We start from the raw sequence: 19645 nt of genomic DNA, 5'->3' as shown, positions 1-19645 counted from the left end.
GGAATAAAACATGACCTAGTGCTTCTACAGCAAACCCAGAGGAGCTGTCAGACCTTTACTCAGAATAAGAGACTGTAAAACCAGTATTTTCTATCTTGAGTCTTGCAATACCATTATGCTAATTATAAGGGATAGTTTAATATGGAAGAGTTTGTTACAGCAACCTACTGAAAGGGAAGCACAGAAGGCTGTTGATTGCCTAAGATTTTGACACTGCTGTTTTCCTGAAGGGGTGTGAGGCAACTGGTACTTGACTGCAGAACTAAAAAGCAATGAGGGGAGGGGTAGTGGATCACAGTTTAGAAGCAGCAGGTGTGGAACCAGCTCTGCGTAAGTAGGTCAGCTAATTAGGGGGAAGCATTTTTATCTACTGACTGAACTACAACATAGGGACAGTGCTGAAGATAATTAATAGCAAGCCTTCCATGTTAAATTTTGTTAAATAGATTTAATATTAAGTGGCCACCAAACATAAATCAGCCTGTTTTATTAGTACCAAGATAAGAAAAAGATGGCGTTCATATTACTATTGGATACATTGCTTTGCAGCCAAATGAAGACTATAGGAAGTTACCAAGTTCAAGACAAACTTCTTGCTTCTATACACGCCAAAAGATATGAGCTAGATGAAACATGTACTTGAAAGTATTTGTTTCTTGGGGTGGTTCGAAGTGAACTCAAATCCTGTGAAACCGAAGGCAGCTTGTGCACTTAGAATTGCACAAAGCGCTCTAGATGAACACTCAGAATGCAGTTCTTCATGTAACTCTGAATTACGCTTTATCCTTCCAGAGCAGAGGCACAGCACAGGTCCACCTCAGGCTGTCAATGGACACACATCATCCATGTACAGCACTAGACTCAGTGCATGAATTACAGGGGCAGGAGCTGATGTTGGTACTCCTAGAAAAGTGAGCATGGTTCTTGAAAACCAACCCAACAAACCCAAAAAGCCCTAAACCATTAACCTCTAAAGTTCTAAAAGCTTTTAAAACAACTTTGTTATAAAAATAATGATCCAGGAAGTATTTTGTGGTAAGAATATTTTATATTTATATTTTTTTTTTACATTTTTAACACTTACAAAAACATTCAAACACGGAAAATTAAATAACTTTGGAAGCAGAACAAGTCCTTCTGCCTACACACATACAATAATTCCAAGCTGTTGGCACAAAAAGTAATCCACATTCATAAAACCCTTACTACTATATCAAACATAAGTTAAGTAAATCATAGGCACTAGTTTATCAAATCTGTATTTCCACACGTCTGCAGTAAATCTCTAAACACAGAGCCCCGTGATTTCCTGATACAAATAAACTGGTAATGCACAAAGGCTTTCTAGTAAACAAGCAGTCTGTCTTTTCAGGAAGTCATTTGCTGTATTTCAGGGGAGAAGAGCAGAGAAAAGAATCCTTAGAAAACTTAAGCTAAACTTACCCAAGTGATGAATTACTTAACTTAAGGAAACGTACACAACAGTTTGATGCAGCCATGGTAAACCCCCCAATATCGTCAGCTAAACTAACCTTCCAAATTTAAGTCCATCAAGTGTTTGATAAAATCCTCCCCTTAAAATTCACCTTTTTTCAATGAAGACTGCAGCACTGCTTTCTAACATGCTGAAATGTTAAAATTCATGCTCTAGTGAGAACATGTGCATTTGATCTAGTCCTCTCCTCTGCTTAACAGTGACATGAGATACTGACACCCATCACCTGTGCCAGCAGATGCCACAAGGCTAGATCAGTGGTATGTACTGATCTCCTGGTGCAAGGTAGTTCCTGTACCCCTGCTGAAAGCTTACTGAATTACAGTATATTTGATGCCCTGACTTCAAAGTCTCAGCATAGATCTTGGTCTGAAGTGTGAAGTCATTCATCAACCCAAAGTTTGCTTGAGTAATCAGAGCTGCAAATTAGTCTCCAGTCCTTCCTATTTGGCTTCTTCCAAATCAAGTAGAATTTCATGGCTTTTCATCCAGGAATATGTTAATGCTGGCCTAAAATTCAAGTGCTAGAACTTCAGGGTTAGTTTTCCTCTGAGTGGCTGGGTCAAAATGCACCAGCAGTTCCAAACTCAGATACTAATGGGGTTGAAGGCTACCTACCATCCAATCCAACTTGTAGTGTTCGTCAGTCATTGCACAAAGGATATACCATTCACATTCTCTTACTTCATCGACTGTACATCCAAAATACTGAAAAAGCTTCAAACAAAATCCCTTGCATTTAACTAGTCCCACCCAATACAACTTTAGTTACAAATGTTTGCATGATGTCTTCCAAAACAGAAAACAATGGTTCAAACACTAAATACATGAATGACTTGTCCAGAGCAAAATGTGTTAGAATAAGTCAGAGCCACCAGAGGAATTTAATAGCTTGTAAACAGACATAGCAGGTTTCATACTCTTTTACCAGTAATGTAAGATATACGTAAGGCAAAGTACATATTTAAACACACTTACATGGGCAATATCTTCTGTAAAAATATTTACAATTTAAAATAAACCAATTTAAGAAATGGATGAAAGTAAAAAAATAGGATACAGAAAACTCCCTCATACCATGGAACATCACCTAAATGAATATCATTTGGCATCAAAAGTCAACTCATTACCTTAAAATTTGTATGTTACAAGTGCATAGTTGTGTTTCCTTCTCCTTAACTATCAGCATTTACAGTTGCTCCAGGCTGCACACATAGTGGTATGGTATTAGAACAAATTAACATTGTGACTCGCTCTTTCCTTTGTATGGAAACCTGCTATAAAAAAAACTTTTCCCCAAATAGTGAGCCATGTGTTAAAAATGTGGCTACAATAGCAAAGGCCATCTTTCCTGAGCCAGGAACTTTAAGGTTAGAAAGATTGTACAACTGATACTAAGCCCTTTTGGCAATCAAATGTATAAGAGCATTTAAAGCTGATAAATCAACATAGGAAAGATGCAATCTATACTATTGCATTTGTGTGTGTCTGCTACATTCAAATGTTTAATGTTAATAAAAGCCATGGCTACTACTTACTGTTCTGCTTAATCCTCCAGACTAACTTCCAATTCTTTCTAGAGGACATACGTACCACTTTCCCCAAAGAGAATCTCATACAATTGTTAAAAGCAATGTTTCACTAGCACTGTAGCAGTCTGCAATCAGAATACTAGCTCTGATTAACATAGTCTTGTTTCAACAATATGTATTCGGGAATCTTTCTGCTGAATTCAAACAGGCTGAAAATGAAGATTTAGACAATGTAAGTTGACTGTTGCTGTTTTTCAAGATGGGCATTTCTTTGGCATTCATTAGGTTTTTGCCCAGACATTGGCCACTGTCATAAATGCTCATATTGATACATTTTTAGCAAGCAAGGAAAAAAAACCCAGAACTGATAGCAATGTAATGTAGAGGTGATTGTATGACCACCAAACATCTGATGTTAGATGTCATTAAAGTGCTGCTTTATAATCTCTGCCAGATTGTGCTAATTAGAGACAGAGAGGTCTGGAATTTTTACAAATCCCAAAAGTCACATCTGAACAGTTTGTATAATCAAGCTGTCTTTTAGCCTGGTGAGGAAGCATCCATGAGCACTGGAACTTTGCATTAAGCTTTGCAGTTTAGTAGCAGCCATCTTTCCAACTCTCGTCTTTCACGTTGCCATAAGTTTTCGGAGCGGGCAACGACCTAAAATAAAATGAGATATTTTTCAGTTTCATACATAACTGCCAAAGTCACAATACATAAGAATTTAAACATTTTCTAAGTAATTGAAATATTCACACTTCATTCATTTGCTTTTCTACAATACAGATTAAGATAAACCCCAAAGTATTTTCAGTTTCAGGTTCTGTGTGTTGTATCTTGGCAAATGCCATGTCAGCTAAACATCTGCGTATATAGTCAGAAAACATTTTGCTATTACAAGTTTGTATTCTCACAGAGCAATCTCCCACCACCTAAAAATAGGCTTTTTCTCTCTCCCCCCCCCATGATGTATAAACAGGGAAATCCTTGTTTAGAGTTTTATATTTTGCTTATATCAAAACCTTGACATGCATAGATAATTCATTATTGCACTGTGTACAGATACTGCATTATACATTCATAGAAACATTTAGGTTGGAAAAGATCACCTTTAAGATCCCCAAGTTCAACTGCTAACCCAGCACTGCCAAGTCCACCACTAAACCATGTCCCTGAGTGCCACATCTACCTGTCCTTTAAATACCTCCAGGGATGGTGACTCAACCACTCCCCTGAGCAGCCTGTTCCAATGCCTGACCCCCCCCCTTTTGGTGAAGTAATTTTTCTTAATATCCACTCTAAGCCTCCCCTGGACAGCTTGAGGCCATTTCCTCTTGTTCTATGCATATAAACCTTAAAGAAAAAAAACACCAAAAAACAGCTGTGTAAGTGAAGCACTTGTCTATAGACAAGTTGTGATTTGGCCAACCACACTTCACTACTATTAAGAATTTCCTGTCAAAAACAACTGCTTTTTGTTGCACAAAGTTTCACACTGCTGACAGTGCAGATGCAGGATGCAAAACAGTCATTACTGTTAACAGTCACTTGTCATTTCCCTGCCCAGCACTCACTGCAGAAAGAACTCTTCCACTTTGCTACTGACAGCTGTTCTATCTTTTTTACCATACTGAAGACAAACTGTTAATCCTTTCTGTTTATGGAGATTCTTAATATTTCTCAGGGCTGACTGCTTCTTTACGTCAGCTGGCTTCCACTTGACACCTTCAGTGAAAATCCGCATTAGTATGGCACTAAGAGCACATACTCTAAATGATGCATTGCTTCTTCTGATTCTTGTAAAGACATATCCTGGGAAAGGGGACATATCCATGTAGCCTTTTCAGTTAATACTTGGTCTGTTTTGTGGTTGTTCTCCAAAACACTCTGACATTAAGCAACTTTACAGCTGGGTGCTAGCACAGAGGTTATGTTTAAGCTGAAAATTCTGCTTTGCCCTGTGGGTTAATTGCACTGATTTTTAAGTTTAGCAAATGCTAAGGATGCCACCTCTGTCCTCATGTGTCTTCCTTCCTAATGTTTCTACCTGTCCAAGAACTCACTATGGTCCACTTCCTGACTTATGGATTACAAGAGGAAAATAGTTCTGACTTCAGAATGTGTCACTCAGTGGTACAAATGAATTTTCATTTGCCAGCTAGATTTTGTAACGTTTTACCACATGCACACAAATTCTTACTGCCTTCTCAGACCATATTAAACCACTTTATTTACTTAGTTCAGTATCTTTTATTATTTGTTTTACTTTCACACTCTGATTCGAGAACCTCTGTCTCTCAGTTTTGAGAACTAATTTTTCAAAAATAGTTTTGAAGCTCAGGAAAATACTTCATGTGGAGGTCTCCATTTCCATTCTGGAGACCATGAGATCGAAGTAAGAACTGCAGGAAGGAGCAGCACAAATACACAACGTACAAAATTCATTATGAAAATGTCAAGCTAAGACAAGTCTGTCATATACTCACCTGCGAATAGGCTGTGCAAGTTTGCTGCGAGGCACTGGGATGCCCCCTGCAGAAGGGGCACTGGGTCTGGGCAAGCCACTCCTCATCCCTGCTGTCCCTGCCGGTCTGGTTAGAGTAGTACTGTTAATACTGCTGGCAGGGCTTGGCAAGCCTGAACTCTGGGCTGCAAGAGGCCCTGGTGAAGAACTACTGTGTGTCAGCTGTGTGGCTTCTGGAGAAGCAACTGAGCCAGGTCCATGGTTACTAAATGCTTTCACTGGTTGTCGGAGAGCTAGGGGAGATGGTGCTGCAGGTGAGCGGAATTTACTTGAAGGTGGTACTGGAAAATAAAATACAGATGTTACTTTCAAGCTTAAGTTACATTGTTACTGAAATTAAAACCAGGAAATTACTTTATGTGAATATTCAAACAATATGGAATGTATAATGGAATACAGCCAATCAAGCAGCAATGAGAAAACAGGAATTCAGATGTCCTTTTTGTCATGTGTTTTTGATATCATAACTCTAATGCCTCACTTGCTTACTACAAATATTTATCTGGATTTATAAGTAATACTAGTAAGCCTCTAATGTTCCATCAGTCAAGTCAAAACAAACAGAGGAGAAAGTATTTGTTAACTGCCTCTGAAGCATGGGAACCTAATTCCCATTCCTGAAAGAACATGTTGAAGAATACAGTATTCTAGTGTGATACAGTCTTTAAATAGATTCAAAGTATGTATTAGTCTTCAATGACAAAATTCTGAGTGCAGAGCACCTTATTTTTTCTTTTATACTGTTCTTTTAACCTAATCCATTGAATTGGAATTCACCTAGAGACATGGTCATGGTCCAGATTTATTGGCTAATGGGGAAAAAAAAAGATCGGGTCAGCCAAACGCCAACACCAGAAAGATTAAGATGCTGCTATGAAACTTAATTCAGACAACTAAAACAGTTTATAGCCTTCCTCTTCTTACAGACATTATCCAAATTATCTGTATAACTAACATCTGTATGCAAATACTTTCTACCTGAGTTAGTATTTAAAGTCTTTATCAAGTCCTTTCTGGGAAAGGTTAGTAAGCCAGAATATTCAACAGTTCTTTGATAATGCCAAACCTGAAGCAAATTCTTCACAAGTATGAGAAATCTGTTCAAATTAATGCATAAAGTATCACTAAACAGAATGCTTAAACTAATCCCTCATCTTAATACAAATGGAATTTCATCAGCTTTTCAAACTGACTAGTGTTGGTCAGTAACAGTCAATGTAGGACAATCATGAAAGTAAAACAAAATCATATTTACATGTAGTGAATTTGCATGAATTGTTGTTTCCTCCACTAAATAAACCTTTTTTATACAGAGACCAAAGTTGTGTCCTCTTTGACAGATGCTGTACATAAAGATGGTCCTTCACATAACTTTTATAATCATTTTACAAGGTAGATCTACTAAGAACATGAGGAGTGAGAGAAGAGACGAGTAATGACAGGAACACGGCATCCTAAATGGGGTACAGAGGAAGTTGTAGTTTTCAGGTGGTATTTTGAAGTAATTTCTTATTAATCTTCCTAGACATCCCCTATACATGCCTCATTACAGATGTGAATTGAATTTGATTCCTTTCTTGATTATCCAAGAGAGCCTTTCCACTGACAGCAATATCAAACAGAGCATGAAGCTGCTCATGGGAAAAGCTGACAAAAAAGGTGGCAGACATGTCAACAATACATGGCAGTTGGTAAGCAGTGAGGAGAATATATAAAAACCTTGGTGTCAAGCCAGAGGATGGATTAAGGAAAGCATTAACAACAGAATGACTGGACAAGAGCAGCAGCAAAGACCTCCTAGGACTAAGACAGATTACATACTAGAAGTTTTTAAAATGTGGTATTGCCTGAAACATTCGTGCAATTGAATCTGCACAGTTTCCAAGTAATTTTATAGTTTAAACATAGGGAGCTTTTATCACTAAACTTCTCATTAGAACACTTGCCCGGAACATAAACACAGCATCATGTAGCAACTGACTAACAGAGCAATTCCAGTGTATAAAAAGTGAATACAGCTTTGGGCCTCTTACAGGCACAACAAGGAAAAGAGTTTTAGGTACAGAAAATAAGCAATGAAAAGTTGTAACTGAAGAAAGCATGTCACATTCCCAGTGAAAGTAAGCAGTCAGTAAATCAGTCCTCTCCATTCTCTCCAGTCTTCTGTTGACCATATTTTACCATACTTCCAACTTGCGCTGTCAATTCATAAAATGCTTCCTGTCAGCACAGCACTGCAGACGTTGCCAAGAGCTGTATTCATGCTTATACATAAAGGAATGAATTGTCTTCCAATGCACTGTGATCGCCAAAGCAGTCCACATGATGCAATCTCTGGCAAGCTGCCTAATAATTAAGCCGTACATATAAAGGATTTTGTCTTAGAGCAGTTTTGGATATTTAATAAAACTCTGTTTGGTCTATTTGTAAGACAGGATCACAAAGAGTGAGGTATTGCCTTAGTCAAAGGCTATTTGATAACTATACCCAAGTGCAGTATTGAGCTGATCCACGTTTAATAAAAAAAAAAAAAAATCACAAACATGCAAGGGTAGTGCTTAACAACTTTACACAACTCCCATCTCCTTAGAAACTAAACAACTAGAACCAACTACAATTAAGACATCTCACAACAGTAAAAATAAATGGCATTGTGTAGTCATGACATTTAGATCTCCCACCCTTCCTGGATTCTGCACTGGAATGTGGGCAGGGAGCAAGAGGTCCCTGTCTGGCAAAGTAGGATGCTGTGAAGCTACAGTCTTATCTGGCTTGCACCCCAAGGCCAGCTGGTGCATACCAACTTGAAACCAAAATCCATTCTAATGCAGTTGTTAAATCATAACCAGTGTGATGAGATGATTCAGACTGACACAAAAGAACAGATGAGGTAAAATGATGGGAATCAATAGACTGTTCTGTCATCACAGTACAGGAAAGACATGGACCTGTTGGCGCAGGTTCACAAAAATTATCAGATAGATGGAATACTTCTCCTGTGAAGGCAAGCTGAGAGGGTGAGGCTGTTCACTCTGGAGAAGAGAAGGCTCCAGTGAGAGCTTACTGATGTCTTTCAGCACCTAAACGGGCTTGTAAGAAAGACATGGACAGACTTTTTGGTAGGGCATATAGTGTTAGGATAAGGGGCAATGGTTTCAAACTAGGAGAGGGTAGATTCAGACTAAATACATGGAAGAAATTCTTTACAATGAGGGTGGTGAAACACTGGCACAGGTTGACCTGAGAGGTGGTGGATGCCCCATCCTTGGAAACATTCAAGGCCAGGTCAGATGGGGCTTTGAGCAACCTGATCTAGCTGGAGATGTCCTTGCCCATTACAGGGGGGTTGAATTAGTTGACCCAAAGCTTTCCATGATTTTGTGGTCTGACTGATACTGGATTACTGTATAAGCCTTAACAAATCTGTTACAGTGAGGTAAATAGTTATCTAAATGTATTTTGAACTGCTTTACACAAAATGGTAACAAAATAAAAGCCACAGTGTGTGTGTAAAAGGGATCAGGCTGTGTATTTTAAAAAACACCAACTGCTGCTCACAGTTATTATTCTGAAACAAAAGTCTTGTTTCATTACTGCATAATGCTTCTATACTCATGAGACCCAGATCAGAAGCAAGAAAATTAACACAATCAAGGACTATAAAATATCAAATAACTGAAAAGAACATGCTGGGTCTTCATTTACAGTGATGAAAGATAGCAACTGGAATATGGAGGTGCAACATGCTCTGTTCCTCATTCTCTAAGGTTAAATAAAATTTTAGAAGCAACAGAAGTTAATTTCCTGTACATTTCCATAGCTCTAGCCTATGCCATTGATATAGTAAGTGTTCCACACATCCCATTGAAAGTGAAGGCATGGCCAACTGGAAAGACAGCACAGAAAGCCTTGCAGAGGAATTGAGATGGTAGTCTTATGCCAAAGCAGAACACTCAAGAGAACTCTTCTATATTTGGTATGGAGTATTATGAAGACTGTTAGAGACTTCCTATTAAGCTGTGTGAATACGTGGCAAAGTCATTATAATTTGCTCAAACTTTCTGCATGGAATGAACTTGACTCAAAAAGATAAGTGTTATTAAACTATGGAGAAACACAGGCATCTTGTTGGCTACTGTCAGTATCTGCACAAAAGACTTAACAATTCTTAAAAGATTATAGCATATAGAGGGCTTATGAACTGGTCTCAGGTGAAACATGATCTTTGAAATGAGACCTTCTAGATTGTAATAAACAGGACCAATTATCCCTAAAACCAAAATCATTAACTATTTTATCTTAGTAGTGAAATCAAGGCAGTGTTGCATACAAGATTGCCAGAACTTATTAAAAATCAGTTAAAATTTGTCTAACAGGATTACAGACTCAATATATATAGTTTTCTTCTCAAAAAAAAAAGGCAACTTCAGCTGTTTGCAAACTGGAATATTCCACACTTTAGTCTCTAATTGTTTGAGACAAAACCCAAACATCTAAATCACCGTATGCTGGGGTTAATCTTCCTGTTTTGAGAGGAAAAAAGAAAGCACAAGCATGTGTGCATGTATGTGCAAACTAAGTTGACGTTCCATGCTCATCTTCTCAAGGATAAACACATCAGCTTTTGTTTCCAGCACAAAGGATGATATTCTCACTTGCTTGCATGTTTTTGCACAATCAAAAAATGAACAATTTTTACAACTTTTGTTTTAAAAAAATGTATTTTAGCATTAAAAAAAAATCCAAACACCACCAACTATCAGAACTATCAAAAGGACAGCAACCAGCAGGCCAAAGGAGGTGATCCTGCCCCTCTACTCTGCTCTTATGAGACCTCACTTGGAGTATTATGTGCAGTTCTGGTGTCCTCAACATAAAAAGGACATGGAACTGTTGGAACAAGTCCAGAGGGCCATGAGGATGATCAAGGGACTGGAGCACCTCCTGTATGAAGACAGGCTGAGAAAGTTGGGGGTGTTCAGCCTGGAGAAGAGAAGGCTGCATGGAGACCTCACAGCAGCCTTCCAGTATCTGAAGAGGGACTATAGGGATGCTGGGGAGAGACTCTTCATTAGGGACTATAGTGATAGGACAGGGGGTAACGGGTTCAAACTTAAACAGGGGAAATTTAGATTGGATATAAGGAAGAAATTCTTTACTGAGAGGGTGGTGAGGCACTGGAATGGGTTGCCCAGGGAGGCTGTGAATGCTCCATCCCTGGCGGTGTTCAAGGCCAGGTTGGACAGAGCCTTGGCTGGCATGGTTTAGCGGGAGGTGTCCCGGCCCATGGCAGGGGGGTTGGAACTTGATGATCTTAAGGTCCTTTCCAACCTTAACTATTCTATGATTCTAACTATCCAAATGTACAATATTTACATCCAAATAGGTATGGATTCAGGAGTCTACTTTTCTAATCCAGATTTCCTGATTCGCACTTGAAGTCACCAATGCAGGGTTGCATTTTTTATGTTTAGACCAATAAAATTAACTCTCATACAGCAAGGATCACTTGGTTAATCCTGACATGCAATATCAATTTTATTAATCCAGATTATGTGAAGTTTAATGCAGGTGAATCATTATCTGAGATTGCTGGAGCTTGATAAGAGGTTGTAAGTTAATTACCTCCTTTTGTAGATGGAGTTTGAAGAAACTGTTTGGTTTTGAAGGCAGCACGAGGCAAATTTTTCTGCCTTTGCAGAGCTGTTGAAAGACAAGAAGTGTTATATTTGTCTAAGGAGAAGAAAACTCAATTTACTGGGAATTTCAGAATTGCATCCACTTGTGAAGCATCAAGGAACAGAGTGAGTGAAACACTCAAAAGGCTGTTGGGGTTTAAGTAGTGCTTGCTCTTAATGGCAAAGAGTTACAGAGGAGCATGTCAGAAACTTTGCAGTGCAAAATGAGCAGATTCCGTAAGAGTAAAGCTTCTTGCAGGGCAAAAAGCCCCAAAAAGGAAAAAAATTAATACACCAAAGGGAGAACAAGCCACCTAGCAAACATGCTACAGCAATGAGTGCAAGATTAGATACTAACTTGAAAATTAAACTGTCATATTTGACCTAGCAAAACTAGTTTGTTTTTTTTTTTAAAGATTAAAAAAATATTCTAACACTATGCAAAACTACAAATCTTTGTCTAAATGTGATCATCATAGAAACAAAATGGTTATTTTTCAGTTATGAAAACATAAGACATTTTGAGGTCTGGTTTTTTCCTCTTCAAAAGCATATGCAAAAGGACTCAGACATAATGCTAAAATTTGTCATCTGCCAGCATGCAGACAGCATGACAGAAATTGTTTTTATTGCTTCTTTGCTCCTTTATCCTGCCTTTTTTCTAGTAATGTTCAAGGACTGATACTGCCTTGAAATGATCTCATTATCAATCAGTTATCAAGAGAGAAGCCAATGTTCCAAGAGCTGTAGAATCTTGGTAAGGAGAGAACTACTTATTGCCAGAAGGAACACATCGACACAGCATATTTTCACCACAGCATCTTTAAGCGGTGGGAAGTAGGAAAGTAGTCAATGAAAATGCAGCTTTGCCTACAGAAAAGATTTTTACAATGATAATGTATGAATAAACATCTTCGTTCACCCCAGTGAATAGTTTTATACCAACATAAAACTTTTTACACTAGCAAGTCTTATTTCCACAGTGAGAAGGAAGAAAGATGGGGGAACAGCTGTGCATAAAGATCCTGATCCTGAGTAAGGAAGATCAATAATCCTATCACCAACTGCTGAATATCACTATAAAGAAGGTAGGGGAAGAACAACTGGAATCCTATCAATATTAGTTAATCGTTTTCTAAACTTGATAGCATGTAATAATTGCCATCACCTTTCCTATCCTTCAGGCAGTGCAAAATTCACAATATTTTCTGGAATATAAAAGAAGTTCATAGTCTGTTTTACCTTCATTCTGAAAACATGACTAGTGGTCATATTTTTAGTCTTAACCAACATGATAAAATGCTGCCTGTGGCTATTAAGAAAAAAAACCCTATAAATTCCTTCTAAGGCATACCTATGAACAGCCAATTAAGCACAGTAAAGATGTTTAAAAGTGAGCACAATTCCTAGGAATTTAGTGAGGCAGACCAGTGGCCAGAGTGTTTCTGTCCACAAGTATTCCATTATACCTTTTTTTACCGCATCAGTGTTTTATTATACCACACAAAATGAAGCACAGCTTCTTTCTTCATATTTATGACTTTGAATTTAGTTCACCCTAATTCGTTCAGCTATGTTTAAATATGCTACTGTACATGGCACTAAGTTTTTTCCCCCATCATTATTTACACTACTTGCAAGTCAGAGATGTGGAATGATATAGAAAGGATTTTAAATAAGTATATCCAATTCCTTCCTTCTAAATGGAGACTCCGGGAAATAGAGACTTGATAGCTAAACAATTCTGTGCACTGAATCACTGAGAACTCCAGGCTGCACGACTTGAGCAATGCTGAGGAAACATGCAGTTTGAGACAAGCGTGGAGCGCATGCTTATCCATCCACACTATTGCTGCTCTTTAAGTGCTCCTTATGCTATTACATTACCTGTCATGAATGCTCAATACATGTAGCTACGTTTACTTCTGATCAACTGAAACAGAATCCTCAGTTTCCTCAAAACATACATTTTCTTCTTTTATGTGCCAAGCAGCTGGATCTTGGCAAGCAGACTAGTTACTGAGAAGTTTGAACAATCTACAGCTTAGCTCTTTGAAAAAGTATTATAGTTAGCTCTGCTTAAAGATTTAACATCCATGTGCTAATAGTGCCACGTAGCACAGAAGTATCACACACATTATTCACTGTAAAGCACGTAGATCCTATGTGGAAGCCACTCACAAAGTTTTACAGCTTTGCACAATCTATGTGGTATAGGACCCAAATACAGAGACTTCCTATCACTCTAACACTTTAAAAGATACTTGTTTTCCAAGGAATAAGTATTATTTTATCTTCCAGGGTTTTAAGGTGAAATATTTACTAGCTTTTGTATTAAAAAAGTACTTTCTACATAATGGCATGGAGAATTGGATGTAAGGGAAGGTTCTAATAGCTACAACTGCTATTTAATTCACTCTTTTAAAGAATTTTAATTTTTCACCATATTACAGCTAAAACTCAAAATAACAAATGTTTTCATGTTTTACAGTTGTACCTCTGAAAGTATTTATAAGTCTTCCCTCTACTCTTTAAGCAAGTGTGTACAATTTGCCTATGGAATTCCTAACAGGAATTGGCTTTTCAGAAATTTACTGGATTCCTAACTCATTTTTGAATGCCAGCAACCATAGCAAGTTCAGTATTGCAGCCACAGCAAATGTGCAAGTAAATTATGAACAGCAGATCTTTGACAAGGAGAAAGTAGTGACCTCAGGTGGCAAGCCAGCATCCTTGCAAACGTAAGCTCATGCAAAACTAGCAGGTATATGAGGAAGCTTCAAATCCCAAGACCCAGAAGTCATTGCCAAGGGAAAACAAAGATTTGCTGCAATTTAACAATGCTTTGTGCAAGATGACAGAATATAAAACCAATGAAACAAAAACCAAACAACAAGGAGGACACAATTCTGGATATTTTTATACAATGTACAGTTTTGCAGAACTTTTTTTAATCCAGACTAAGCAAAGATACTTACTCATTGACTTCATACACAAACCGTTTTACGATTGTCAATAGCAAGACTCTGACAAACATCTGTAAGAGCAGGGAAACTGTAAAAGCTAGAAATCTGGGCTTTATTAGTGATACTTAACTTACACTTAAATGTAAGTTGGTCTACAATGGTTCACATCTGGGGAAAGATTTTATGAAAGGCAAGCAAATTTACCTAATAATTTCTGCAATTCTCAGTGCATCCACAAGTTGAAAAGAATTATATATGTACAAATATAAGTCACACTACTTTGGCTCCTGCAATTAAGTAACTCACTAAATACCAAATACTGAGATTTCTATCTGACCTTTCCATAAAGTTTCACTGTGAATATACTTTTTAATACCAGAAATAGCCTTCCAGCTAGCTAAGCTGCCCTCTGTTCTCCTCCATTCCCAGTTCACTCAATTTTACAATTTGTAAAGATTTTAACTAAAAATATTTTTTCCTTCATTTTCTTTCAAGCGATTTTGATTAATCTTCCTATCACAAAAATTACACAGTTGGAAGAGCTGCTGTTCAACTGGTCCGAGTGCTTTATAGCTTGATAAGCCTGCCTAACAGATAACAGTCCTGCATTTGAACTACACATGTGCCCTTTCTGTTGTAAATCCCACATAATGAATGTTTGTGAATAGTGGCAGAAGAGGGCAAGAGGAAAGGATGCTGGATAACTATATGAACAATCACTAGGTCACGCTAACTTCTTTGGCTACAGTATCACACACTTGTGACTGATATCTAAGCCACTAGAAAGATAGAAATTCTGTAGTCTTTGGCATGGTCTGTATTCCTTATTCTGTATTTAACTGTATGTGGTTGCATTAACACGCTGTTATGAAAGCACCAGTTAATAAGGCCAACTAGGTATACCAGTATGCCCTTACTATTGAATGGGTAAAAAAAACCTATTTTGTTTCATTCATAGATATTATCTTACATTTCCAGTCAAATATTTATATTACTGATGAACTTTTATCACAGAACTTTCATAGTTCAAAGCTCTAAGCATAATAATATTCATAACGTGTTTTTCCTTCGAAAATGTCACATAAGGTTATTAAATTCTGAAACCTGTTTTAAAATAAAAGTCAGGAAACATTTAAACAACAGGAACTGGCAATATTGACATATAAAGAAGCACTGAATATGTTTCTTTGCTTTGGCTTCTTTAAGGTCACCATTTTCAAAAGATTTGTGAGATCAGCAGCATTCTCCTGTCAACAGTTCCCTTTTGGGCAAGCAGCCAGTAGCCCAGCAACAGGCTGATTTGTTTCATGGGACACGGGTTCATCCAAGCATTTTCTAAGGAGCAATCATATCTTTAAAAAAAGTAAAAAAATGCAACTGAAAATAATTTCCAGGTGACAAAAGAAAAGAAGAAACTGAAAAACAAAGGTTAAACTGGCATCTTTTTTTTTCAGATCAGGTTTCACTAGTTAAAAAAAAAAAAAGGCAATAAACATCATCTAGGTACTATTTTAATAGCCTAGTAAGTTTCTGTAGTCTGGAAACAAAATTCAATACAACAGAGCATTATACCTTCAGTAAATCACATAGAACAAATGGTTTCTAACATGTCTAACTATTGTATTTATACTCTTTATAGTACTTCTACATATATTTTTAGGAAACTATGAATGATACCATAGTAAGAGATCAGACATTCTTTGAATATAATCAGTACCAGATTTTGTGTATCAAAAAAGCACATTCACACAGGTATAATCCAAAATCAAGATTAACAACTACAGTGTGGCATGAAATGTTTCTCTTTGCCATGAAACTGGAAGACAACTGAGGACCGCCACTCAATTCTAAAATATACTCGAAGTATCACTAAAGGTACTTACTGGCTGAGGCTTGAGGTTGAATGCGAGGTATTCCTCCATTTGGCACTTGGAAGTTTGAGTCACTTCTGCTGTTTTTCACAGACTCAGCTTGGATACTAGGTGTCCTGGACAGGTTTGGAAGACTACGCCTTAGTTTTTCTGTACAAAATAATACAGAAAGATACCACAACATGTAATCTGATGCTGGACAAAGTTCAGGTTACAAACCCATAGTCAAACTCCAAACCTGAGCAACATAATGTTAGCCATATAAAACTACACTGCGAATAAAAAACTTATTTTGTTACATTACAGTTCTTCCATTGCCTTGAACTCAAGCTCTGTATTATTCTCAGATCTACCACATACAAAATACTTACAAAAAACCCCCAAGAATACGTATTTCACTGTGGCGAAAAAACAAGTCAAGCATAGTGTTATTTGATATTGAAACTTATCTGGATGAGTCTCTGGGTTTTATTTTGTTCTACTCTTATGGAAACTGAATTTCAAAGCTAATTTGAAGTTTTGCACAGTTTTCAGAGTCTTTACCTAGAAAGTTATTTATAATACAGAATCACAGAATCATAGAATAGTTAGGGTTGGAAAGGACCTTAAGATCATCTAGTTCCAACCCCCCTGCCATGGGCAGGGACACCCCACACTAAACCATGCCACCCAAGGCCTCATCCAACCTGGCCTTGAACACCGCCAAGGATGGAGCATAACCTGAAGATTAAAACCACATTGTTATTATCCAAAGTCAACTTTTGGGACTACCCAGTCACATATTGGCACATTATACAAGTAACAGCCACCCACTTGGAAAGAAACTCTTCATACACAGCATTCAAAATTATTGAAGTGTCTAGTTATGCCTTATCTTTCACATATGACTTGACCATCTATTCAACTAAAACTGGTTCTCCAAGAGTCTTCAAAATTTGAACCATCACTCACAGCACACAAAACGTTGCTACCAAATATGTCTCAAATCTAACAACATTCTGTGTATCTCCAACCCATGCAAGGCTGGGTCGATGACTGTTGGATAGAAGACTGCAGATGCCCTGTCAGGATGAGAAGTCAGCCTGATTGAGTAGAGGGATGCAGGAAAGAAGTATGCTATTGCATAAGCACTAAAGATGAAAACAAAAGTCTACGCAGGCTGAATATTCCAACAAGTGCACATTCTGCACTTCATAGCTTGCATTGCATTGCTTTGCCCTGCAGTTTTATCACTGTTGAACCCTGTCAACCAAATATCCCTCTAACCATTCTAGAGGAAAAAAATAAAGAAATCCCAAACAACTTTCTTTGGCTTCTGCTGCATCAACTCTGCATATCCAAGTGCCATTCAACTACACAAAAAACACTACAAGAGAATTCCTTGGAAGGATTTCAGAAACACATGATCCCATGCTCTATTCTGATCCCTCTGGTATGTGGGATACCAGCTTTTGGTACTTTGCCTCTCATGGGATATTCTGCATAGCTCATCTAGCACACATTAAGACTTCCATGAAACCCCAGAAAAGAATGGAAAGGAAATACTCAATTAAGTCACATATAATTGATTAGCTTTTGCATTGTATGTTTTCCTATATACCTAAAATTTCCTCAGACCACTACTGCTAGACAAGACTTGAGCTAACCCTTCCAAAGATATTCTTGAGCAGCTAATTAAATGTGCAGGATGATGTTCCCAAGCAGCTCCGGTTTAGCACATTTATTTTCCTGATTTAAAAATCTAAAATTTCTTGGTTGATAATACTCTGTAAGTGACACAGACCTCTCTGCTGTATTAGTGGTAAAAAAAAGCCAACAGAACAACCACCACCCACGCTCCTTCTCCACCTTCTGCCCCCCAAAATAAACTGTTTAAAATACATTTCTACATCATCTCCACTACAGACATTTTGCATCCAGCTTACCAGAAAGTGAAAAAAATACAGTGAATTCCTAATACCTAAATGTATATTCTTCCTAAATTTAAGATTTTATTTTGTATTTTTATTTAACAACTACGTTTGTTTAAAAGGGAATATGCTTGTGAGATTTCAGCCCAGTTAAAGGAGCTTCTGCCATATTGCTACCAGGAAAAAGTACATTCAAGAAGCAAAGCCATATCAGTATCACATTATTTTGTTCTATGCCAATATAGTGTAATTGTGTCAACTTTACTGAAAGCTTTATTTTTTGTTATGCCAGTTTGCCCAGCTTTGAGATATCTAAAATATCCAATAAATGCATGACTTAAGTACTAATATTTTTTAGGCTATATTCATGCTCAAAGAGTTCAGAGTCCTGCACTGCTAAAATAAAGCATTCAGCTATCTCACAGGCTACAAGCATGCATAAATTGCCATACTACTCTCATCTGACCACAGCTACTTTTCCCTGCATTTTATTCCACCATCTGGAAGGCCTAACCCTACTGGTGAGTGACAGTTTCCTTGGCGCTGCTTTATTTTAGTGCATATGCCTGCCAAAGATAGAACTCTGTCACCATGAAACTCAATTACACCAACAGACTGGATAATGTCTAAAATAAAAATAAGCCTATCAACTCCATCGGACTCTAAGGGTTCCCCAGCAGAATTTAAGCTTTCCTTACTCTGCTTTTTCTTCAACAACTCCAAGATTAAAGCATGATGTTACACTGGCATATAGTTTTAAGCACCAAAATTCTTTACAAGAACTACACAACTACTTGTGCAATTATTTTGAAACAGAGCTTTTTACCTTCATTTTTTACATTACTAGTCTGCAAATCTGTAGGGTGGCCTTGAAGTGAAAGACGAGGTTGCTGTAAACGGCTAATCATAGGCTGGGGTGAAACTCTGCTGTATTCTATGCTTCGAGCAGGTGATCGGGAGCGAGGTGAATTCCTTGGAGATTGTTTTGGTGAAGGCCAGGGAGAACTGCGAGGTGACGGGGAGAACCTATTAACAGCAGGGTGCACTGCATGATGTGTGCCATCTTCTTCATCTTCTAAACTCTGTGCATCAAGCTCCTGATCGCTGAATGTGCCTCGCCTTGTAGAATTGCAAGAAGAGCCAGAACTACGCCGAGAAGCACTTGCTGCATACTCTTGCCGGAGGCCTGGCAACCATGAAAACATTGTTTTACTTGCTTTCAGCCCACAAATGGTTCAAAGTAGAGACAATACATACAAATTATCTACCCAGTGCTGAAACTCAAATGTGGCTCACCTTAACTCCTTTTATTCAAGGCATTAAATTAATTCCAGATTACTACCAACAAAAGTTACCTACCAGCTGATAGTATCTTGAAATAAGTAGGTGAGCTCATTCCTTTTCTTACTACAGCAATCGTCAGTATAGGTGTGTTGTGTACTTGTTCATCTCCTCTCCCAGGCTGGATATGAGCAGCACAAGCTACATCTTAATTTTGATATAGCAGCCATGATGACATGTCTCTTGCAATGTATTAGTAAATGTAACAAAACAGCTGTATGGTAAGCTACCCCTAGAGAAACTAGAGTTTTTAAACCAGTGGTCTCCCAAGTGGAATGCATGCACCCCAGGGGTATGCAAAACAAGCCACTCATAGGGGTAAACA

The 19645-nt window shown here is 37.8% G+C and overlaps 1 protein-coding gene across 2 annotated transcripts in view; it reads right to left on the bottom strand.

The window, feature by feature from the left end:
• Window positions 1–1033: 1033 nt before the first annotated feature.
• The window catches only part of SLAIN2 (SLAIN motif family member 2), a 35379-nt gene continuing 16767 nt past the window's right edge, over window positions 1034–19645 (bottom strand). The window contains exons 5-9 of one of the 2 annotated variants that reach the window (XM_080614698.1): window positions 18806–19165; window positions 16082–16219; window positions 11180–11257; window positions 5517–5835; window positions 1034–3690 (exon numbers count right to left, since the gene is read on the bottom strand). In XM_080614698.1, coding sequence (XP_080470824.1) covers window positions 3624–3690; window positions 5517–5835; window positions 11180–11257; window positions 16082–16219; window positions 18806–19165 — 962 coding nt within the window. In that variant the 3' untranslated portion in view covers window positions 1034–3623. The remainder of the gene's footprint in view (window positions 3691–5516; window positions 5836–11179; window positions 11258–16081; window positions 16220–18805; window positions 19166–19645) is intronic. The other variant, XM_080614699.1, reaches the window with a different exon arrangement.

Source organism: Psittacula echo, assembly GCF_963264785.1.
Source record: "Psittacula echo genome assembly, chromosome: 1".
NCBI lineage: Eukaryota > Metazoa > Chordata > Aves > Psittaciformes > Psittacidae > Psittacula > Psittacula echo.
Note: the sequence above shows the minus strand (reverse complement) of the source record. Positions and strands in the feature narration are given on the sequence as shown.